At 41.3% G+C, this 21,424-nt stretch overlaps 1 protein-coding gene across 1 annotated transcript in view; it reads left to right on the top strand.

The window, feature by feature from the left end:
* Positions 1-9,648, top strand: part of WNT7B (Wnt family member 7B) — a 94,111-nt gene extending 84,463 nt beyond the window's left edge. The window contains exon 4 of the mRNA XM_059845745.1: positions 6,295-9,648. Within this exon, the coding sequence (XP_059701728.1) occupies positions 6,295-6,774 (480 nt within the window). The 3' untranslated portion in view covers positions 6,775-9,648. The remainder of the gene's footprint in view (positions 1-6,294) is intronic.
* Positions 9,649-21,424: the final 11,776 nt, after the last annotated feature.

Genomic DNA, 21,424 nt, shown 5'->3' with positions numbered 1-21,424 from the left:
CCATAATTTGCTGAAAGTTTCTTTCTCTAAAAGTGACAAATTATTTCACTACACATCCCTTGTGAGACCACTCACAAAAGTTTTTGAGAGCTGTGCTTCATGCCATACTTCCATACTTTCCATCTTCCCACTTAAAGTGATTTGCAGTTACATAAATCCAATTAAAGACAGTTACATAAATCCAATTTCAAAAATTTTGGTGTTACAGCTTGGGTGGGTTAGATGGGTAACTAAAGACTTATCCATATGTCCTGAATATGCAAGCTTTGGCTCAAAATCTCATGAGGATAGATCTCCTGCTTCCAGTTGGGCTGGATTTGTTAGCTTATTTTTTTCTTCCAGAAACACACCCTTAGCACAGACTGCCAGCAGCTACATCTGGTACTACCCTACTTTTTTGAACAATTTGCTTTAAAATTAGAGGGGGGAATAGCCAAATATTTTAGGACTTGCTAAATGGTTTTATTCAAGAAATGTGCATGCCCATGCATACCATGTAATGCATGCAAGGCATGTATCAAACATCTAGTGAAATATCACTGTACGACCTCAAACCTGACACATCTGTTCTGCCTGGCAGAATAAAACTACCAGTGAAATATTTTTAACCGTTTCAGGTGATATTTTACCTTTAAGGTTTACAACAAATTCCATAGAAAACATGCAGAGTAGAACACTGCAAGCACACTTGCTTTGGGGATGATGGGGAGGATGCTTCTGAAGGAAATTGCTTTGCAACATTTCACTGTAAAAATAATATTCAGGATGTTTTAACCAACTGCAGCAGTTTGTTGATCAAAAATTTATTTTCTCTTCTCCTAGAAAGTAGAGAAGAAGCACTGATGGATTAGGCTATTGTTCACCCTCATAACAGTAGGGACATCCATCAAATGGGCAGCAGGTCCCAAAATGCTGAGATAATTTTCCTGGTAGCCAAGAGGAGAACTTGTGTAAAGAGTGCAGTGGGCCTTCCTTAGCTTTTTCAACTCATTAAATGGGGACACTATCTATGGAAGAGGATATCTAGGGAGGTAAGTGGAGGGCAGGAGGAGGAGAATTGATACCTCCAGGCACCCCTGATGGTCCCCAGCCCTGCTCAGCTCTGGCCAGTGGCAGGGAAAAACCAGCTGGTGCTGTGTGTGGACACTGACCTGCTGCAAAGCAGAGGCTCCCTGCTCCCATCAAACTAAGCAATAAGGAAAGCAAGGATGTGACAGGATGAACAAGCACAGTAACTCAGTTCCCCATGCCACATCCCACAGAATATAAATACTGTTGTGATGCTTGATGGAACAGCTTCACAGAGGAGCAGAAAGAAAGCCATGCAGCTGAAGTGCCCTTATTCCTGTCCTGCTGGCTCCGTGCTCCCTCTTCACAGGGCTGGGCACAACCCAAGGAGACACACCATGAACTGCTCAGTTTTGGGCTCTGTGATCTGCTATTAACAAAGGGTAATTTCAGGACATTTGTATTAGAAGAGTAGTATTACACCCTACTAATCTTAGTTACACTCCTGCTATCCAAGACAAAAAACCAAACCCAAACAAACTGGGCTTGGATTCCCAGAGGGGTCCAGGAGATCAGCATTTTGTCAGCAGGGCTGGGCCCCAGGCTGCCCTGAGACTGGGGTGAGCCTGTGCCCACACATCATCAGCAAGCCATCAGCACTCCTGGCTGCAGCTGCAGCAGCACCAAAGAAGTGGTGACATCTTGTGACCAGAATCTGTCTTTTTTGGTAGTTATTACCCAAAACAAAAGTTGATCACTTGCATATTTGATGAGGCAAAACTCCTCAAGTCTTTTATTTCTTTTTGACACTTCAGTAAAAAAGTTATATGGATTTTGTTACATTCAACACTTGGTCCCACAACGTGCATTTCCATTGAGGAAAACAAAAGCCAACAGGACTAAGCCAAAACACATACACACACAAAATGTAACTATTTTTTTTACATATATATATGTAAAACTACTGTGTATATATATATATATATATATATATGTTGTTTTTATCCAAATAGTATTTTTACTACATACAGAAACTGTATCTGACGTTATGTAGTTGGGTCTAGATATGGAATTGAAAAAATTAATTTCTTTTAATGCATATAATTTTGTTTTATTTTGGTCTTCACAAGTCTTTTTCTACTTAACTGGAGCAGACAGGCTTCAAATTGCATTTTAAATGTATGATTTATATAGGTATAAGAAGATGTGGGATTAAGAAAGGTTTAAACTTGTATTTCACAATTCATTTAACAAAGTAGCAGTGTTAGAAAATTTTACTTGGCAAGATCATGCTGGGGTGGGAGTGGGCCTATATGTGGAAAAGGGACCTGAGAAATGCTCCTGTGATTAATCTGAGGCAGCACAGCCCAGCGATGGGAATTTGCTCTGGGAGGTAGATCTTGCTGTAAACCATTCAAGATTAGATACCAGGCGCTGACATGTGACAAATGGAACTGCTGAGAGAGTGGCTCATAGGAGCTAATGATTTTCAATCTTTAATTAAGCACCTAGCTTGGCATAGTGTCTTAGGTTTGAGTGAATGAGTACCTTTAAGGTTCAGGGTCAGAGCTTTGATGGGAATTTTGCTGAGGAAAGCTGAGCTGGAGAGACTTTCAGGAAGCAAAATGTGAGTTACTCTTCATTCAGAGCTTTGAGCAAACAGGGTCAGATCCAGCCACCTTTGCCAGGTCCCTTGGCACCTCCCTGCCAAGAGGGAAGCTGCTCAAGGTACCCCACAGAGAGACTTTCCTCTGGAGGGCCAGAACATGCTGGGCTGTCAGCAAGGAAGGGCACTGTAGCATTGGGGTGGAAAGAGGGGGGAAAAATGCTGCTCAGAATCTGCTTAGTTTGGGCCTCGTATTCCCTGACCTCCAAGTCTTTGGGCACAATTTTATACCCACAGCTGGCTGTGGGCACACAAATTATAGCATTCAGGAATTTAACTACCTGATGATTGGGCCTCTGCTCAGTGTTGTAACCCCAAGCATTCCACGTTCATGAGAGAACCCTCCAAAAAAATTAAAAAAACCTGCAAGATTGGCTTCAGGAGCATGAATTAATACTTTTTGAAACTTTTGATTTTTTGAGCCTGCATGGCTTGCATTTGCAAGTCCTCCCACCATCAAAAATAATGGGAATCTTTGAAAAAATGCAGCAGTGAAATCAGGTTTCTGCTCACCAAAATGAATCACAAAACTGGACCTTCAGAAAGACAATGGCAAAAACCAAAAAAATATCAAGACTTAGGATAAAGTTGCTGGAGATTGTAGAATAGAGGCTACCAGTTAGTGTCTATAAATAATATATATATAGCATATGTAATAATATATACAAACATCAGCATCTCAACCAAATGCACACAGGCAAACAATTATTATATAGACAGACAGGCATCCATATGTAAATACACATTTCCAAAGATGTCACCCAGGACACCAAAATGGGTGATGTCTGTCTTTCAGGAGCAATGACACTTTCTAATGTATCAGGAAGCACATCAGAGGCTCCTCGGGGCAGTACCCTCAGTGTTGGACCCACAGAAGAATAAGGAGCCTCGTGAACTTCACCTCCTCCCATTCTCTTAGCAAGTTACTGACTTGGCCTTTTCAACCAAAATGTAGACAACAGAAACACATGTAGGGCATGACAAAATATGTACCCTTCAGCAAGATTTACTGCTCAGGGAGGAGTACCACTCAGGGATGACAGATCCCACTGTCAGTTCTTTCCTGGAAATCCTCAGATCCTCGTGCTCTTTGGTAGAGGTGTAAAAGTTGAATCCATCCACCTCCTGTGGATTTTGCTGCAGTTCTTAGAGCTGCATGTTGAGAAAGCTGTAGGAATGGGTTAGTTTCAACAAAACCAAACATTTTTCAGCACAACTTCATATCAAGCACAACTTCTTAACTTCCAAGCATGTTTGAATATATATATATATATATATACATATAAATATCAACAGACTATTTGTACCCAGATTCGTGGAACAGGATTGAAATCTTATTTCAGGGTCTTTGGAGAAAGACCTTCTCCATAGGCCAGAAGTGGATACAGAGGAGACCCTGGAGACCCCTAAAAGATCCCAGAGTGTGTCACAGTGCATCCATCTCCTCACTGCCACTGAAATGCTGCTGCTGCAGCAGAAGGTGAAAAATTTTCTCTTCTGTCAGTATGGGAGACAGGAAGGTGATACAGTGCATTCCAGTGCCCACAAAAAACCCAGCTCATCACAGCCCTGCTGATTTTCTTCTTTTAGAGCAGTTGCAGCTATAGGAATTTCTTCCCCAACTCAACCTTCAACCTTGCTGAGAAACACCTTTTCTGCCTCTGATAGGGTAACTTGAGCTTGACCCTGGTGAAGCCTGTGGTTACAGAAGGTCTAAGGTATGACCAGACTGAAGTCAGACCTCAGCAGGGGCTGTAGCTCCTCCAGAGGGGAAGAGGAGGGGCAGGCCCTGAGCTCTGCTCTCTGGGACCAGGGACAGGAGCCGAGGGAACGGCTGGAGCTGGGGCAGGGGAGGGTCAGACTGGATGGCAGGGAAAGGTTCCTCCCCCAGAGGGTGTCAGGCACTGCCCAGGCTCCCCAGGGAATGGTCACGGCCCCAAGGCTACCAGAGCTCCGGGAGCCTTTGGACACCACTCTCAGGGATGCACAGGGTGGGATTTTGGAGTAGTCCTGAGCTGGACTTGAAGGGCCCCTTTCAGCTCAGGATATTTTATGATTCTTGCATAGGTTGCTCAGCTATCTTATACTTGCTACCGTCTGTTGGTAAGGGAGAATCAAATCCAAATATTCTCTTTAATATTGAAACCCCAGAAATTTGGGAAAAAACAAACCATACAATTTAAGTGAAACTCAAACAACTCAGGAGGGTGCCCTCTATTTGCAGGGATAACCAGATCTGTACAGCTTTTATTTTAAGGCCAGTTTCTGAAGCAGTAAGCATTTTTTACTCCCTCCTACTTCATTATGCCATTGTACTCAGATTTCGGCCCTTTTATCCTTTGCCCATTTCAGTCATGTTCTGGGATCTGCAGCGAAACCGCTACAGGAGATGGTCTGCAGCATCAGTAATGCTTTCAGACAAGCTCGGTAGCTCATGTTTCTTTGTTAGCATCCCGTTGCGAGGGGGAAAGATCAGCTCGCTTTGTTCTTAGGCCTTGATTTTCATAAGCTAATGATGACTGTGGGTGCAATTATGGTCAGGCTTAAGTGGTAACGCGAGGGCAGGAAAACAGAGAGGCGCTTCCGTGGGGCTGGCTTCCCCCTGCTGCACACACGGGGCGGGAGGACACGGCTGCCTTCCCCCGGCACAACCTGGCCCGGGGAAGGAGGGATGTGCCGGGCGGGGCACGGCTGGGCTGCGGCAGGAACGGCAGCCTGACAGTGGAGCATCATCTGACAACCCACCCCCAAGTCTGTGTCTCCTCTGACTCTGAATTAAACCCCTCTGGCTGAACCTCCTCTACAACAGCAATACATTTCTCTTCGGCTCACTGTTGAGCAGCACCCTTCAGGGTTGTTTTTTCCCCTCTAATGCCGTGTTATCATTGCCCTGGTGGAGAAAAATATATTTGTGGCTGATTGTTTGCTGAATAGCTGGACTAAATACTGCAATGAGTGCTGCTTTTAAAGGGGATGGGACATTCTGTGGGTGGAATAGTCCATAAGTTTACCACTGGTGGTATTGGTATAGGTACATAGGAAAAATCTTTCATTATGCAGTGAATGTAGGATCATCAAATGGTTTGGGTTGGAGGTGAACTTAGAGATCATCTAGTTCCAGCTCCCTGCATGTAGGCTTGTTCAGTCACACAGTAGATACTGTTCTTCTTAAGCATTCTTTGATCATTACTTAAAGCAATTAAGTATTTTGAATCTTATGCCACTTAACCCCCAAATCCATTCTTGTTTTCTGTTTTCAAAATGAAAATTATTTGAGAAAATTTTAAGTCCCCTGTGGCTCTAAAGAAATGTCTCTTAAAACGTAAGTAAATATTCTCCAACATTTGGAAAAAGAATGGAAATGTTTTCCCAAAAAATGACAAGACACTGTATTTCCAGTCAGGTGCCACTTGAAACAAAATGCTATGAGCATTCTGCTGGGAGGTGAGATTTATAAGCATTATAAAGTATATATAAACATTATAAAGCATATTGAGAAGCATTTGAAAAATTTCAACGAGCAGTAATGAATATTCATATGAACTAAACAGACTGAGGTTTAGGCAGGCTTGCAACATTGTTTTCCTGCAGTAACAATATGCAAATGTCTGTACACATAGGTACTCGAAGAGAGAATGAAACTGGAGTGCAAGTGTCACGGAGTTTCAGGCTCCTGTACAACCAAGACCTGCTGGACCACGCTTCCCAAATTCAGAGAGATTGGATATATTTTGAAAGAGAAATACAACGCCGCAGTGCAAGTGGAGGTGGTAAGAGCCAGTAGACTGAGACAGCCAACCTTCCTGAAGATCAAGCAGATTAAGAGCTACCAGAAACCCATGGAAACGGATTTAGTGTACATTGAAAAGTCACCCAACTACTGTGAGGAAGATGCTTCCACAGGGAGCGTCGGTACCCAGGGACGGCTCTGCAACCGCACCTCTCCCAACGCGGACGGGTGCGACATGATGTGCTGCGGAAGAGGGTACAACACACACCAGTACACCAAGGTGTGGCAATGCAATTGCAAATTCCACTGGTGCTGCTTTGTCAAGTGCAACACGTGCAGCGAGCGGACAGAGGTGTTCACCTGCAAATAGCGTCGCCGCGCGAGCGCACCGAGCAACGCGCCGCGAGCGAGGAAAGCGGAGTACAACAAACAACGACAGCATCGTTTTGCACATCTAATCCTCTTGGGGGAAAGAACCCCAGCCAACACCACCACAACCACTCCCTCCCCACAACTACCTATACTTCTAAGGATGGTGCATTTTGGCTGGCTGGCTGTTGTAACTGCTTTGGAAACGAGGGCAACAGGATTAAGGTGATGTTGACAACCACATGAAACTTTCTCTCTGTCTCTCTCTTTTTTTTTTTTTTTTTTTTTTTTTTGAAACTACAATCTGGGTGTTGTAGAGTTCTCTTAGTGTTTTAAATTATACATATCAGAGAAGCTGATTGCATTGCAGCTCCCATGACATTTAAAAGAAAAAGATGTTTTCTCCTATTTTACAGCAACAAAACTGTCTGGCCCTGTGCAAAGAAAGACTTTTTAAAGGAAATGAAATCTTCACTGACTAGAACACAGCATTCTCTCTACAAAAACCAAAATTTTTAAGAAAGCAGATAGAGAGAAAACAACAGGTAGGGAGCAAAAATCTATGGCAGAAATACTCCACTATCAGTTTGGAAAAAAACCCCAACAAGCATTCACTAAATTACATCAGCTGCCAGTGACACTGGAACTCTTTGAATGAACATTAAAAATAATTATTTATGGTTTTAATAGTATCAAAAAATTCTAAGCACTAACGGGTAGCTATGTCTTAATTCTGTACTAAATGTAAACTTATTGGAACTCTGACTGTATGACTTTTGTATTTGGTTCTGCCTAAGTTCTTCAATGCTACTGATCTGTTGTCACTCCACTATTAGAGAGCTCAATTACTGTAGGCCTTCAGCAATTGCCAGAACTGAGCGAAAACATGAAACTTTGGTTAACAATGTTTGATATTGACTTTTACCACTTGCCTCCTGAATAAGAATGACTTTTTCAGACTCAGGCCTGAGGTGTGGAGCACCTGCTCACAGCTCCTCATAGGGAGTTTTAGGATACAAAGATGTGCTTCAACAAGTATCAAAGGTTTTGCTTTGACAATGAATGCACTGGCAGGGTCTTCCAGGCATTGTGTTTTCCCTTTAATGGTTGAAAGTTAATATTTTCAAGACTTTCAAGAAACTTATGCTCAGTATGCACTCAGAAGAGGGTAAAGGTCTGGCAGCTGAGCTCTAGGTTGCTGCAACCTCTGAGCTGTCATGGCTTCACGAGCGTAAGAAAGCAAAAATTTGGGTTAGTCTGTGTCATCATTATTTTAAGGTTGGCAATAGAGTACCTCCTGGTAAGCACATGAATGTTAAAAGAAAGAAGCTCACTTCTTAATAGCACTCAATCCTAATTCCCACACCTTTTCCCTATGAGAGATTTTGAAAACAGCCTCAGATATTTTACTGCTGTAAAATCTAGTGTTTTAACCCCAAGAGCCCAGATATGCCCACTTAGAACTCAGCCCATTTAACCATGTAATTGTTTGCTTGTCCCAAGGGTCCCTGCCTGATTTTCTGAAAACTTGGATTAAAAAATTCCTTACATATGCATATCTGCATTTTTAGCTTTTGTTTAATTTTGTTCCTTATATTGAGGGGCTGCAGAGCCATGAGCCCTCCCCACCTAACATGGAAGCACTTCTCCATTCACATGGTGCTCTTGGGGCAAGGGGCTGGTGGACCTAGAGCTCCACCAGCCCCGTGCTGGATATGTGAATGAGCCAGAATTACCTCTGCAATTTGTGGACCTGTATTATCAAAGGTAACTAATAATTTGGGGACCTTCATTTGAACACTTTCTGACCCCAAGCACTTACCCTCTGAAAATCAGACCCCTTTGAAGACTCCCTCACAGACCAATGTAAAATTGCTTTTTTTTTTTCCTTTTTGATGTTGCTGTTGATTTCTAAATACCAGCCTTGGCATGAATGAGTGCAACTTCACAGAAGTCAACAGGGGCCCCCAAAATACTAGATTCACTCCATGTAATTTAAAGTCCCTTGGACTCATGGGTATTGTTGTTGAATAATAGTGATGATACTGTACTTTCACTACATTCTTGACAGGAAGCAAATAAAGCTCCCAAACACAGTAATGCACAGTCTTATGGTACTAGATACTGTAAATTTATTAGAATAGTATTTGTTAAGTACAATTGAGGAATCCAATTAAGTTATATTATTGTATATCGTTTAAATGTCTATAGAGTATTTTAAATTATTGCGAACTACACTGCGTTAGAAAAAAGAAAAAAAGGAAAAAAGGTTATATATTATAACACCAACCACTCCAAAAAGTGGACCAAAGTGACACTTTCTCTCTTCCACACCCCTGTTTGAAGTGGCTCTGTCTGATACTGTACAACCACTGTAACAGTCCCATGACTGGGTGAGCAGTCTAGAATGTAAAGCTTCAGAGCATCCTACAAAAGCTTTGCTCATGTGGAGGTGCAGCATTCAAAAGGTGCTGTATGGCACAAAGCAGGGGCTGGCAGTGGGAATGCTTGGACTTTGAAATATGTCCCATGGAAAAGCAGTTCTGGTCAGAGAATACCATTACCACTAATGTACAGAAACATTCCCCAAAGTGACGACTTTTAACGAAGGTGTCTGTGAATAGAAGTGGGTTAAACACAGCTTTTATTTTTAAAAATGTAGTTTGGTGTCAAAGACCTGTGACAATAGAGGTTGGAACACGACCAGCAACATGTGGTTTAACCATACCTTAGCCATGACAAAACTCAAAATACTTTATGTTATTAAAGAACTTAAGAGCAAAGATCAATTTGTTTACTATGTTAATGTTTTATGGCAAGCAGAAAACAAAAGATGAAATGTGTTTCCATTAAAACTTAATTTTTCCCCCTTCTAGTTCCTTTTCCTTTTATTTGTTCTTTGTTAAGGGAAAAAATAAAGGCAACAGGGTCTTATGAAAAGACCATTTGTGTACAGGCTTCTCCACATGAGAAATGATAGGTGAATTCCAAGTCCTAAACAGTTTTTGTGTTTCAGGAAAAATAGTAATGACCATGACTATGTGTGGTATCAGCCTTGAGCCATCTACCTACACCAGTGCTACAGAGAAACCAGTACCAACATTGCTGCTACCAGAGACTTTAGCTGGCTACAATAAAAAATCAGTTTTTTGGTGGAAGAAAATAAATGTTTTGTGACAGAAATTTGTCATCTAACTCAAAAATGGTGCTTGACCATGAACCTCACATAACAGATTAGCAAACAGAGGGGAATAAGAGCTGTAGAGGAGAGGGTTGAAGGTCCTGACTTGGGCACTTGTATATGCTCCAACTTATTTAAGCCAGCTATGGACACATCTGAAAATCCTACCTGAATCTGAACCTGAAGGATTTTACAGCATTTACCTTGGCTAGAATAGTTACAACCTCTTTGATATTGAGAATACTGTCTCCCTATACAAAATCTAAAGGAACTGTACGACTTTAGTCATATTTACCCCTCAGGGAAGGTATCCAGATACAGATAGTGCTATAGTGAAACTCCACATGAACTGAGTCCAAAATAACTTCATTAAAATGAACTAAGTTGGCCTGGGTTTTACAGTAGCATAAGTATGCACAGTATTTTATCCACAGATGCCAAAGAAAACACTGCACCTTCTTTCTAATTACATCATGGGAAACTTGTTAATAGAGCTGCAGGAAGTTTTTATAGCACAGGGTAATAATACATTTGTTTCTACAATGACATCTGGAAACTAGGTGAAACTCATCAAAAGCTTTGCAAATTTTTTGACAAATCTAAAGCATGTTGTAAGCAGGTCACCTAAAGTTTTAAGCATATTTCCTTGGGTCTCTTTGTCAGTTGAAGACTATAACCCCAAAGTGATACTGAAGCTAACAAATCAAGACCTTCCCTTATAGTGGCTTTCCCGTGCAAATAACTCAGTGTGGCTTTCATTATTGAAGGCAAAATTGGCATTCAGCAGAAAATGCTTTCTATAAAGCTGATTTGCATGCATAGCAATTTTCATAACTGGACAGAGTGACTGCACGTTTCCTTTCCAGCCCTTCAGAGCTTTTGTTGCAATGACAGTTCCCACAGCGAAGGCCATGGAGTAAATGGTACAGTGAAGACCCAACATTCTTCTCTCCGAGCGATGGCCACAACAAGATGTGGGATATACACAACAGAAACTACGCCTAAGGAAACAAAAACATCAAAGTTGGAAAGGCAGGGGAAGTTGTAAGCAATTTCAGTTTGTGTTACTGATATTGTAAGAAACCTCCTGTGTGCTGAACAAACCGCATTGTAGGCTGAGCTTCACCCACAAACTCATTTCCCCTCAAATCCAAAGTCCCTGTCTGCATGTCTACACATTCAGACTTCAACAAGCCTACCCAAAGCTTGGCAAGTATTTCCTTTTTTGTGTTTTATCTGCTATTAGGAAATGGTAGGGGATCATTTTCTGGCAGGGAACGTATATTCGCAAATTTAAAATTTGCATCTCATTTTTTAAATGAAGATTTAGGGCTTCCCCCCCCTGCACAATCCTGCAGAACGGATATGTTTGCTTTAAAAGATTTATTCAGTGAAGAATGGCAGTTCACATTATACATGGTAATTGTTTGCAATGTGTTCCATAGAGCACAAAGACAGAGGGAATAGTACTACTGTAAACTCAAAATCTTTAGTTGTGCTCTTTTTACTAACAGCAATATATTAATTATTAGCTGTTGGGAGACCCCTGTGTGAGTCTATTTTTATCATCCTATCCAGCAGTTAGTGCTATGAAAGACCAAAAAATTGAAATATTAAAGTTTGCTTTGTTTCCAGGTCCTCTTATTCTTGGTGCAAACAGATCCTCAGATCAATAAAAAAAAAAAAAAAACAACAGCTTAATGAGCCTTAAACTTGCATAGGTCATAAAAATGATTAAGATATTTGTTTCATAGGAATCTCAAACAACTGGCAATCACACCAGACACTGGAAATGTTTGCATCTAAAGCCAGCTGTATGATTAGCCTCTGCCTTCATCTGCCCAGCAATTTAGGGAAAACCCTGCATTTTAGATCCCATACAACTAAAAGGAATTCCCAAGAAGATTACAAGATTTTGATCTTATTGTTTAATTCCTGTGGCTGAGAATGAAAAGGAGCATTCCCTCAATCTTTGGGTAAAGGGAAACCCAAAGGCATTTTGAAGGCTATTCACACCACTCAACTTAAAAGACTAAAAGACAGGCTAAGGGAAGTGACAGCCTCTCCGGAGTCCCTCTACAATGGGGAGAGCAATCTTGCTCCAGGGGGGGCCTTAGTTCAGCTCTGACAGACCTTCTCCCTCTCATCTGGAGAAAAACTCCAGGAAGACAATGCTGGATAATTTAACTGCTGAAATTAAGCACCAAAAATTGTATCACGGGAATGAATTTCTGTTTCCCCTCTACCATTTACCTTAGTTGCTCTTGGGCACCAATTCCATTTTCCCTAGGGTTTTCTTAAGTGCAAGTTTTTTATTTTATATGTTGTGGAATAGATACTCCATCAGTGAAATCTGCTTTGCTTTTGCTTTTTACTGCCACCCTCTCCTCTCTTCCAACCAATCTCCAGCTCCTGGTTTAATGCATGGACTACCTCCCCGCAGAAATTATTTCAAAGAGAATTGTAAAAGCCAGACTAATATCCAGTGATTTGATTGAAGCAGTTTCCGACAAAGCATCTTATTTATGATTTTGAATTCTTCTAAACATATAAGCTGTCCAGAGAACTCTTATTCAAGGGGTGAACATTTAATAGTGCCATGACACTGGTTGTGGACAATCCTAATGGATGTCCATAGAAGTCCTCTCCTGGTTCTTTTGCCATAGGGGATCCAGGCTGCACTGAAAGGCTGTCACAGCAACTGCATCCCAATTATCTGCAGGGATTGCACCCTGCCATTGCACCCAGCTGAGTTCAGCTTCCAGGTTAGGCTTGTTCAAAGGGCAGTGAAATTTAACAGTCATGTATTTTCAGTAGTGCTAGACATAACACAGAATTTTCCATAGTGCTAAAAATCATCTCAGCACTTTGCTGAGGTAAGTATTACATTCTTTTAAGACAGAAATATACACATAACAGGAGGTTTAGGCTGCATATCAGAGAAAGGTTCTTCCTCCTGTTCAGGCACTGCCCAGGCTCCCCAGGGAATGGTCACAGCCCCAGGGCTGCCAGAGCTCCGGGAGCCTTTGGACACTGCTCTCAGGGATGCACAGGGTGGGATTGTTGGGGTGTCAGTGCAGGGATTGTTGGGGTGTCAGTGCAGGCATTGTTGGGGTGTGTGTGCAGGGATTGTTGGGGTCTGTGCAGGAATTGTTGGGGTGTCTGTGCAGGGCCAGGGGTTGGACTCAGTGATATTTTTGGGTTTCCTCTAGCTCAGTATATTCTATAATTCTGTGATACTTGAAGGAATTAGCATAAAGAGGGAGAAAAGGTAATCCTCAAATTGCATCTTATATCCCAAATAAAAAACTAATATGCGTGTACCTTATCCATGTATTTCCATGCACACATACAGATACATGTAAATACATAAAAAAGCATGTATGTGCATATCTGAAAAATACTGCAGATATTCAGAACAATTTCTATAAGCTCCTTCCTCAATTTTCCCTTTACAAGGGGAGTGGATTTTGTGGCCTCCAACTGAAATACAGGGATGCAAATTTCCTGTATTGTCTTCCATATATCTGCGTCATCAGCACCCAGCAACTTCTGTTAAGACCTCCTTCTTTTTTTTTTTTGTAGTTGTTTTTTTTATTAGTAGATCTTGATGGAAAGCAGAAAAGGAATTGGGTCTAGATGATTTTTATGAGCCTTTTCTAACCAAAACTGTTCCGTGATTCTATGCTTGTGCACTTGCTAAAAGGGGATTTGTGTGAAACCACTCTCCCTCCACCTAGTCAGGAAGAGAAGGCAGCCTAATTCCATTCTAAATCCCTTGCCAAAGGCCCCAGCAAAGGCCAAGAGTGAGGGCTGAATTCCCTGGTTTTCGGTGCTATTGCTGGCCCCACCTGCCGTGGCTCCTGCAGCGCACAGGAGCGACAGTGGTGATGAATACACATTTATTGGCAAGCACCTCACAAGCCTTCCTCCTTATCTCTCTCCTTAAAAGATAAGCTACTTAATATTTGCCCCTGGCTGATATCAACAAATGTGTCATGATATGCACTTGATCTGCACCCGTGTTAACCTTTTGAGCAGATGCAGGCGCTTTCAGTCAGAAAACCATCACTGGTATGCTCTGTTAGCACATTTACAGTAATGAGTCAGAGAAATGCTTTCTGTTTTTAAAAGGCCAGAAGCAATGCAGCAGGACAGGTTTGTCCACCCACTGCATTTTGTTCCAGCAATTCTGGCACTGAGCTGCATCTGGGATGAAATAGTCTTAGGAAGCCAACATGCCAAGCTTGAAGAGTAGGGTAAAGTAAATATATAATGGCGTGGGAAAAAGTCTTTTGTTTGTTAATATTAGGTGATATAGAATATCTGTTGTTCAGGACAAGGAACCACAGAGTTGTTGGATTGTGTTCAACAATGCCCAGTTGTCTTTTTTGGTGGGTAAATTGCTTTACTCTCCATGCATGTGCACACATGTAGAGGGACTTGGGAAAGATTTACTGAGTCAATGCATTAATAAACTTTACTTTTCATGAAAGAAACAAAAGAAGAAGGTGTTAGGGATAACCCAAGCGAGAAATACCTGGAGATGGGTCGCAGCAGCGCGGTAAGAAAATACGTGCTTTGGAAATTTCAGCTGACTACCTAATCCAAACCACCCCTGGAGGAAGGAGAAGGAATGAGGAAGTCAGTTTGTGGTTTCCAGCTCCTCTGGCTGTGATATCCAGTACATAATTATTACAGGGCTACAGTTCAGCCAGCTTTTGACAAAAGAACTACCAAGAGTTTTCTCTGCATGTTTTCTATTCAAGTGTGTTTAGTCATAAATACTTGGTTCTAATGACATTTTCTTAGTCAAACAGAGCCACTCCTAAGCATTAATGTTCCTGGTTTAAGCCTTTGGTTTTTTATTCAAGTTGAAGGTCTTTTTACAGAAGTTGAATATCCTGGACTTTTTCAGCCGTACTAATTTTGGCTAATTACACTCCTAGCACTCTACATCTCCAAACCCTTTGCAACAGTTCATAAAGTCTCTCATACAGCTGAGCTGCTTCCATGAAATAGAAATAATCACTGAGATGTTCAATAGAGTTATAAAGTTAATTTTAGAAAAGGAAAAAAATGTAGCAAAAAGGACAATCAGGTCAGAGCATCAAATTTCTTTGTTCCCAAGCACCTTATTCAAATTCAGCTTCTCTAGTCCTCAGGATCATAATCCAGAAACTCCTGGGTTTGTAATGCTCCCATCAACTTATCCAGAGGTATCCCCATTTTAGAGGTATCTGTATATATCAACTTTCAGTCCCAAAGACCTGGAAGAAGAAGCAATGAGCTTTTAACAATCCCTGGTGATGCCACTTTATGCTTTGGCCATATTTACAAATTTAAAATGAAAAGGTAGATGTGGAAAATGTTAATTTTTAATCAGTGCATGTTTTTCAAATCATACTACTTTTTAAAGTGAGAGCTAGAACTCTTTTTGATTATTTGCAATTTTACTAGCAGATAATAAGAGGTCAATACACCCCTTTGGGGATGTTTTTCTGAAGTGGAAGTTAAGATTTAGTGAGTTGAATGCCCTCTACTAGTATTTGAACTTTCTCATTAGAAAGTCATGTATACTTCAAACACATTTAGTTAAAGTACCAGCACTGTCAATTTTTGTTTTAGGTAATTCCTGAAACATTCTCCCTATCCCTAACTACCCACTAGCAAATAAACAGAAACAAAATTCTTCAAAACCCAGCTAAATGAGTGCTTTCCCAAGGACCTGCACTTGCTTTCCTCTAAAAACAGTACCCTCAGTTTTCTGGTTAAAGCCTTTTGCATTCAAGAGCTGCCTCTTTTCCCTAGGTGGGTTCACTTGAGCTTCTTTTTCCACTTCAGCTTTGTAGTTGGCTACACTCCCTCCCAGCCTGATACCTGTTCAAATGTCTCTACTCAAGCTGAGACAGATCCAAAAGGCACTTGCAGAGGGTGTTGGCCCCCATCCTGAAAGCTTTTCTGCTGGCACTTCAAAGCAGTGAAGTGTTTGCCTGCTCCCATCATCTCCAGCTGAAAGAGGAGAGAGCTGAGCTTCCCCTTCCACTGTGCAGGACAAGGTAAGACACATCAGCTTAAGGAGCAATAAATCAAATCAGCTCCTGACCTGAAACCTGCACAAGGTGGTGGTTTTCACCCATCCAGCTCTGACTCTACACTAAGCAAAGCCAGACTGGAGGATGCTATGAACTAAACAAGGAAGTTTTCTAAGTCTGGTGTGCCTCTCAAACTTTCAAAAAAAATTATATGGTGACAGAAGACAGATTAATTTAGACCAAAATAAAATTATGATGCATTTCTCAAATTCAATATAAAACCAGAGGACTTGGAAGTGAGGACATTTTTTAAGACAGGCTTCCTCTGTGTCCAAGTTTTTGCATTATTTTAATTATATATTTTAATATATTTAATCTAAATGTTTGAAAAAAAGGAGAAACAAGATACAGAAAGATTTCACAAATACCAAACTGAAATTAGTTGGCTGGCCCAAACCAGAACTTGTCTTAAATCAAGGGAACTATAAATTTTTGTGCTTCCTTGGAAAGAGAACCGTTTTCAGGATTCTTTTGTGTATGTGTGTGTGTATTTGTGATGGGGAGATCATTGCACTCCTAGTTAAGGAGCATGTTGGCTTTTTGAACATTTCTGTCCCAATGCAGTTGATAATCTTTATTTCTTCCAACTTTTGTAAAAACTTTGACTGGGTCACAGAATGGAGTTTCATGATTCTGTTCCAAAAGACCATAGTTCTCCTAGTATTTTCCTTTCTCTAAGCTTTCTCAGATATATTCTGTTATTGTTATTCTTCCAAATTCAGACATGCAAAGCAAACAAAATTGGAGTATACCACCATCTTAATCTTAGAGAAATATATGAAGCCAAAAGGTGTAAAAAGTACTTTTAAAAGATATTAAGATATAGAGAAAAAAACCCAAAACACAGAAAACAAAATTTAAATAGCCAAAGTCTACCATTAAAACAAAGCCAGGCTACCATATTCTGTTACAGTTTTAAAATAAATACAACTGACTAAATAGGAGCTTACTGGGCTGACCTGGGATGTCATTTGTGAAATATTGCCCAATGCCTGGGGTAGTTTGCCCTTTCCTTCATTCAGCAGACCCAGTGAAATTCAGTACTGAGTTCAGGTGTAGCAGAGGACACGTCAGAGAGACGAAATTGAACATGGAGGTCAAGGAGCACACGGTAGGGGCAGCAAGGCACAGACTCAGCAGGGTATAAAAACCTCACCACAGCTATTTGTGGAACACAGGAACACTCATGGAACTCAGGAACCAGCAGCCTACCACAGGCAATCTATGGTTGGAACTATTTTCAGTCATTTTCAGTCATTTCCAAATGGAAGATATTTGGCCTCTCTGCACTTCTTGGTCAATAATTACTTCTGCATCCTCTGGGGAAGAGGAGGGCAGAAGGCAAGACTTTGAGAGCTGCAGGAAAACTGATGGGAAACTTGATGGGGTTTGTTTCTTCATCTCGTGGCACCAGCTCAGGAGAACACTTGGAGACCAGTGATGGAGAAGTTATTTAACACAGGGAGGGACAGGATGCAGTCAGTGTCCAGGGAGATCTTCCCAAGTGACACTGCAGCCCTGTCACAACGGTAACAGCCCTTTACTGAATCCCACATTATTTAACCTTATTATTTGGCTCATATTTGTTTTCTTGGTGCTTTCCCAAAAGCCAAGTGTTGTTCTTTTCCAGACCAGCAACCAAACAGTGCAAAATAAACATGCTGCCTGTTGCTACACAGCGTCAGCACGGGCTGAGGAGTCACTCTGAGCGTGGGTGACGCAAACAAACAAGTCTTGCCCAGATGACAAAGCAAATATTCCATTTGTGTAATTTTGGCCGTGGCTTGTGTCAGGAAATCAAAGGCAAAGGGGACCTCATCTGCTCAGGGGAATGGGCTGGGATTGCTGCCCCTGGGAGCTGCCCTGCCACCTGCAAAGAGCCATAGTGGAACCAGAGAGGTGAAATCTCAGCCTTCAGCACACCTCCATGCTTCGTGTGCAGCTTGCACTGAGGAGACTGAGTTTGCAAACTCAGGGCATGAGTAAAGGTGAAATTTTCTGAACTATTTTAATGTAAATACAGAGGTATCCACAACTAACCAGCGTGGCAGTTCCACTGGGATGGCTGCCAAGGAACAAATTTAATGCAGTGTGTTTCATTTACTCCTTAACAATGGGCAAATGGCACTCTCTTGCTGTTTCAGAGGTGTACCCACTGCTGTCTACGTGTCTGCCCACAGGTGCTGTGCCCTATGAACACTCACAGCCTGTTAACATAAATCTGTTTGCTTCTGTTTGCTTCCCTCTTCCAGCCTGGCTGCTAAAGCCTATCCCAGGTCCCAAGCCAAACAAGTACAAACACAGCTCCCAGAGTGAGCAGCAGCAATTAGAGCTCGCCCAGGTAGGTGCAGAGCTCCAGCCGGGCTGGCCCCTGGCCAGGGAGCTGCACGAGGGAGCTCTGCTTCCCCAGCCAGGCAGGAGGAGGGAGGAGGAATTCCCTTCCTGCCTCCCAACGTGCTGACAATGACAGAGCTTCACCCTTTCAGAGCTGTGCCTCTGTGCTGGTGTTTCCAGCTGCCAGTGGACAGTCACATGCTCCTTCTTAAAATTTGCCTTCTCTGCAACCTCATTAAATACTTGTAGTAGCCCCTTTTCCTCCCTGACCACTACCTGTGGCTAGCAAATAAACTGCTCTTGCAGTGAATTTATATGTTGTTTGAACAAATACCAGCAGCTCCTTATTGGCTTTGTGAAAAAAAAAGTGGAAATTCATGGCCAAATCTTAAACAGAGAAAATACTTTGCTGTTACATAATAAAAGATGGCAAAAAAAATTAAGAAATTTTAAAATATCAAACTAAGATATTTTATCACTTTACAAGCTTAAAAATAAGCATGCACAGAAGCATTTTGCTGAATTGCAATTTAAATATTTTTTACCTTCTGGGACAAAACCCCCAGTACAGTAATGATGATGGGGAGCAAAACCATCTGCTAATTCTGTAAGTTTTTCTTTCCAGGATTTTTTTCCATTAACGAGGGTATACATTATGAAAGGAAATACATTCAGCTCATGCAGTTTTTCCTTTAGACATAGACATGGGAAAAAATAATAATCACATGGTTCAGTGCAGTGCTCACCAAACTTGCAGCTTTCTATTTGCTCTTCTATTGCTGTGAAACAACCAGAAGTGCATCCCATATATTAGCATACAAATAGTGTCTATAATCCAGTGTAAACTGAATTGTTTATAAACATCAAACATTATTTATAGCGCTCACCCACGTTACCATGGAAACAAAGTAATTGCTATACCATTAGGACCCAATTTCTCTGTGCAGTGGGAGAGAATGGCAATTTATCTGCATCTGGGTGGTTTCACATTGCTGCTTGTGGTCACAGATCTCCCCTCCAAAGCATCTTTTGGATGTGGAACTAGTTTTGATTAAAGGAGAAAGATTAGATCAATATAAGAGACTTGAAACAGAAGTGCAGATGTGAAAAGACTGCAATTATTGCACAGGAGTGATGTGAGCTATTCAGGGATGGGAATTCAAAGGCAAACTGAGGAATTTCAAGCCCAGTCAAAGGTCACTGTAGGCCAGTGTTTCCCATCCTGCCATTGCCAGTGGTCAGTGGTTGCTGCCATCTGTTTGCTGCTCAGCAGCCTCAATGAAGCAGCAGGATTGATGGCAGATCCAAAAGGCAAAAAATTAGCAAGAAGAGACATCCTTGTTTATAATCCTTCTAGTAAGGTCAAGGGTTGAACGGACCAGAGAAATGTTTTTCCTCTTTAAAGAGAATGGAGTATGTGCAGAGTCAATATTTAAAGGTAAACAGAACTTTATCAGACTACTATAGGGGCAGAGTTTGTATGTCTGCATATAGGAAGAGACATTAACTGGGATTTTTGTTAATGTGAGTAAGAATATAAGGCATTAAGAGCACTGCTTTCCTTCTTGCACTTGAATTGGAGGCTATGATAGAAAGAAAGCTGTTTTGGACCTAACAGTGTTAATGGCAAGATTATCACACCTTGGCAATAACAGCTTCCAGCTTGGTCTTTTCTGCCCAACAAGAGCCCTCCGAGAGAGTTAAGAGAAAACAAGTGGTAATTCATCACAGCATCATGCCAGACTGCATCAAACCATGGCTTGAACTGATCATGTATGTTTTAACATGAGAAATGTAATGAAATTCTCAGCTGAAATGATCATTCCCTTCAACCAAGATTTATAAAGATGAGCAGATTTATGAAGATGAGGATCCTTGGATTTTTGATAAAAGATTCACATTAAGGCTAATTTTGCAATATCAGTGCAGGCCCAGCTCCTAGAGATGGTAACTCAGAATCACAAGGTTGCTCCAAACAGACTGCTTGTAGAAAGTCCCATTACTCCACGAATTGAGCTTCTTCCCAGGCTAGATTTCCTATGAAGTGTCCAGCATTTTGTGTCATCAAAAAGTGCACCCACATTCAGAATGGAAGACTCCTTTTTGTCATCTGTGCTAATAACAGTAAAACCAGAATGGCTTCTTTATATCTGACAGAGATTTTTCTCTAAGGGGGAAAAAATGTGTTCTCCCTCCTTGCAGATCTAAATGCTGCAAAGTACTTCAGGAGGCTTTAGGATAAAAATAATGGCTGGAGTAAACACAGGGTATAATTATCATCATCTGTCTTCTCTGAATCCATACATTTTATATTCCATTTAAAACAGAAAAAAAAAAAAAACCCTCAACGGGATGTCTTCCAGTGAACCAATTTAGCTAATGAGAGTGAATATCAATGACTGCTGCTAATCAGAATGGTATTAGCATAAATTTTACTTAATGAGGACATATTTGCCTGGTGCCAGGAGCAAAATGCTGCTGGGATAGATTGTAAAATGCAATGACTGGTAAGTCTCATCTGGAAAAAAACTCCAGCAGATGAAGTAAACAGAACTATAGATGTGGTTCCTGCTAAACTAGATTTTTTTGCAACCCAGGACTTTAACCCCACTTGAGGCTTTTCAAACTTCTCCATTATAATAGAATGCTATCAAGACTTTAAATGTGATGAATTAAACACCCTGGGGAACAGCTTGACAAGAGATTCCATTGAACACTTTTAACCTCATGTGGGTAGGTAGATCACTGAGGGAACTCGCTTTTTTCAATTTAAAGCATGCAATACATGTATTCTGCTGCACAACAAAAGTGTATTTTCCCTCTGTGCATTGTGTAAGGCTCTTTTCTGAAAAATCCTTATTACTCCTCTCAGCTTCAAAAGCAGCAATGGTACATTGCCCTCTGCCTGCCTGTGAGTGATCTTGGGTGGAAAATTCCCTTCAGCCACTATTGTCTTGAAGGAGTTAAGTCCCAGCAGCATCCTGGAGCTGTTCAGCACACTGCATTTCTTCCTCTTTATACAGAATCCCTGTTAGACAGTC

Source organism: Haemorhous mexicanus, chromosome 5 (genome assembly GCF_027477595.1).
Source record: "Haemorhous mexicanus isolate bHaeMex1 chromosome 5, bHaeMex1.pri, whole genome shotgun sequence".
NCBI lineage: Eukaryota > Metazoa > Chordata > Aves > Passeriformes > Fringillidae > Haemorhous > Haemorhous mexicanus.
Note: the sequence above shows the minus strand (reverse complement) of the source record. Positions and strands in the feature narration are given on the sequence as shown.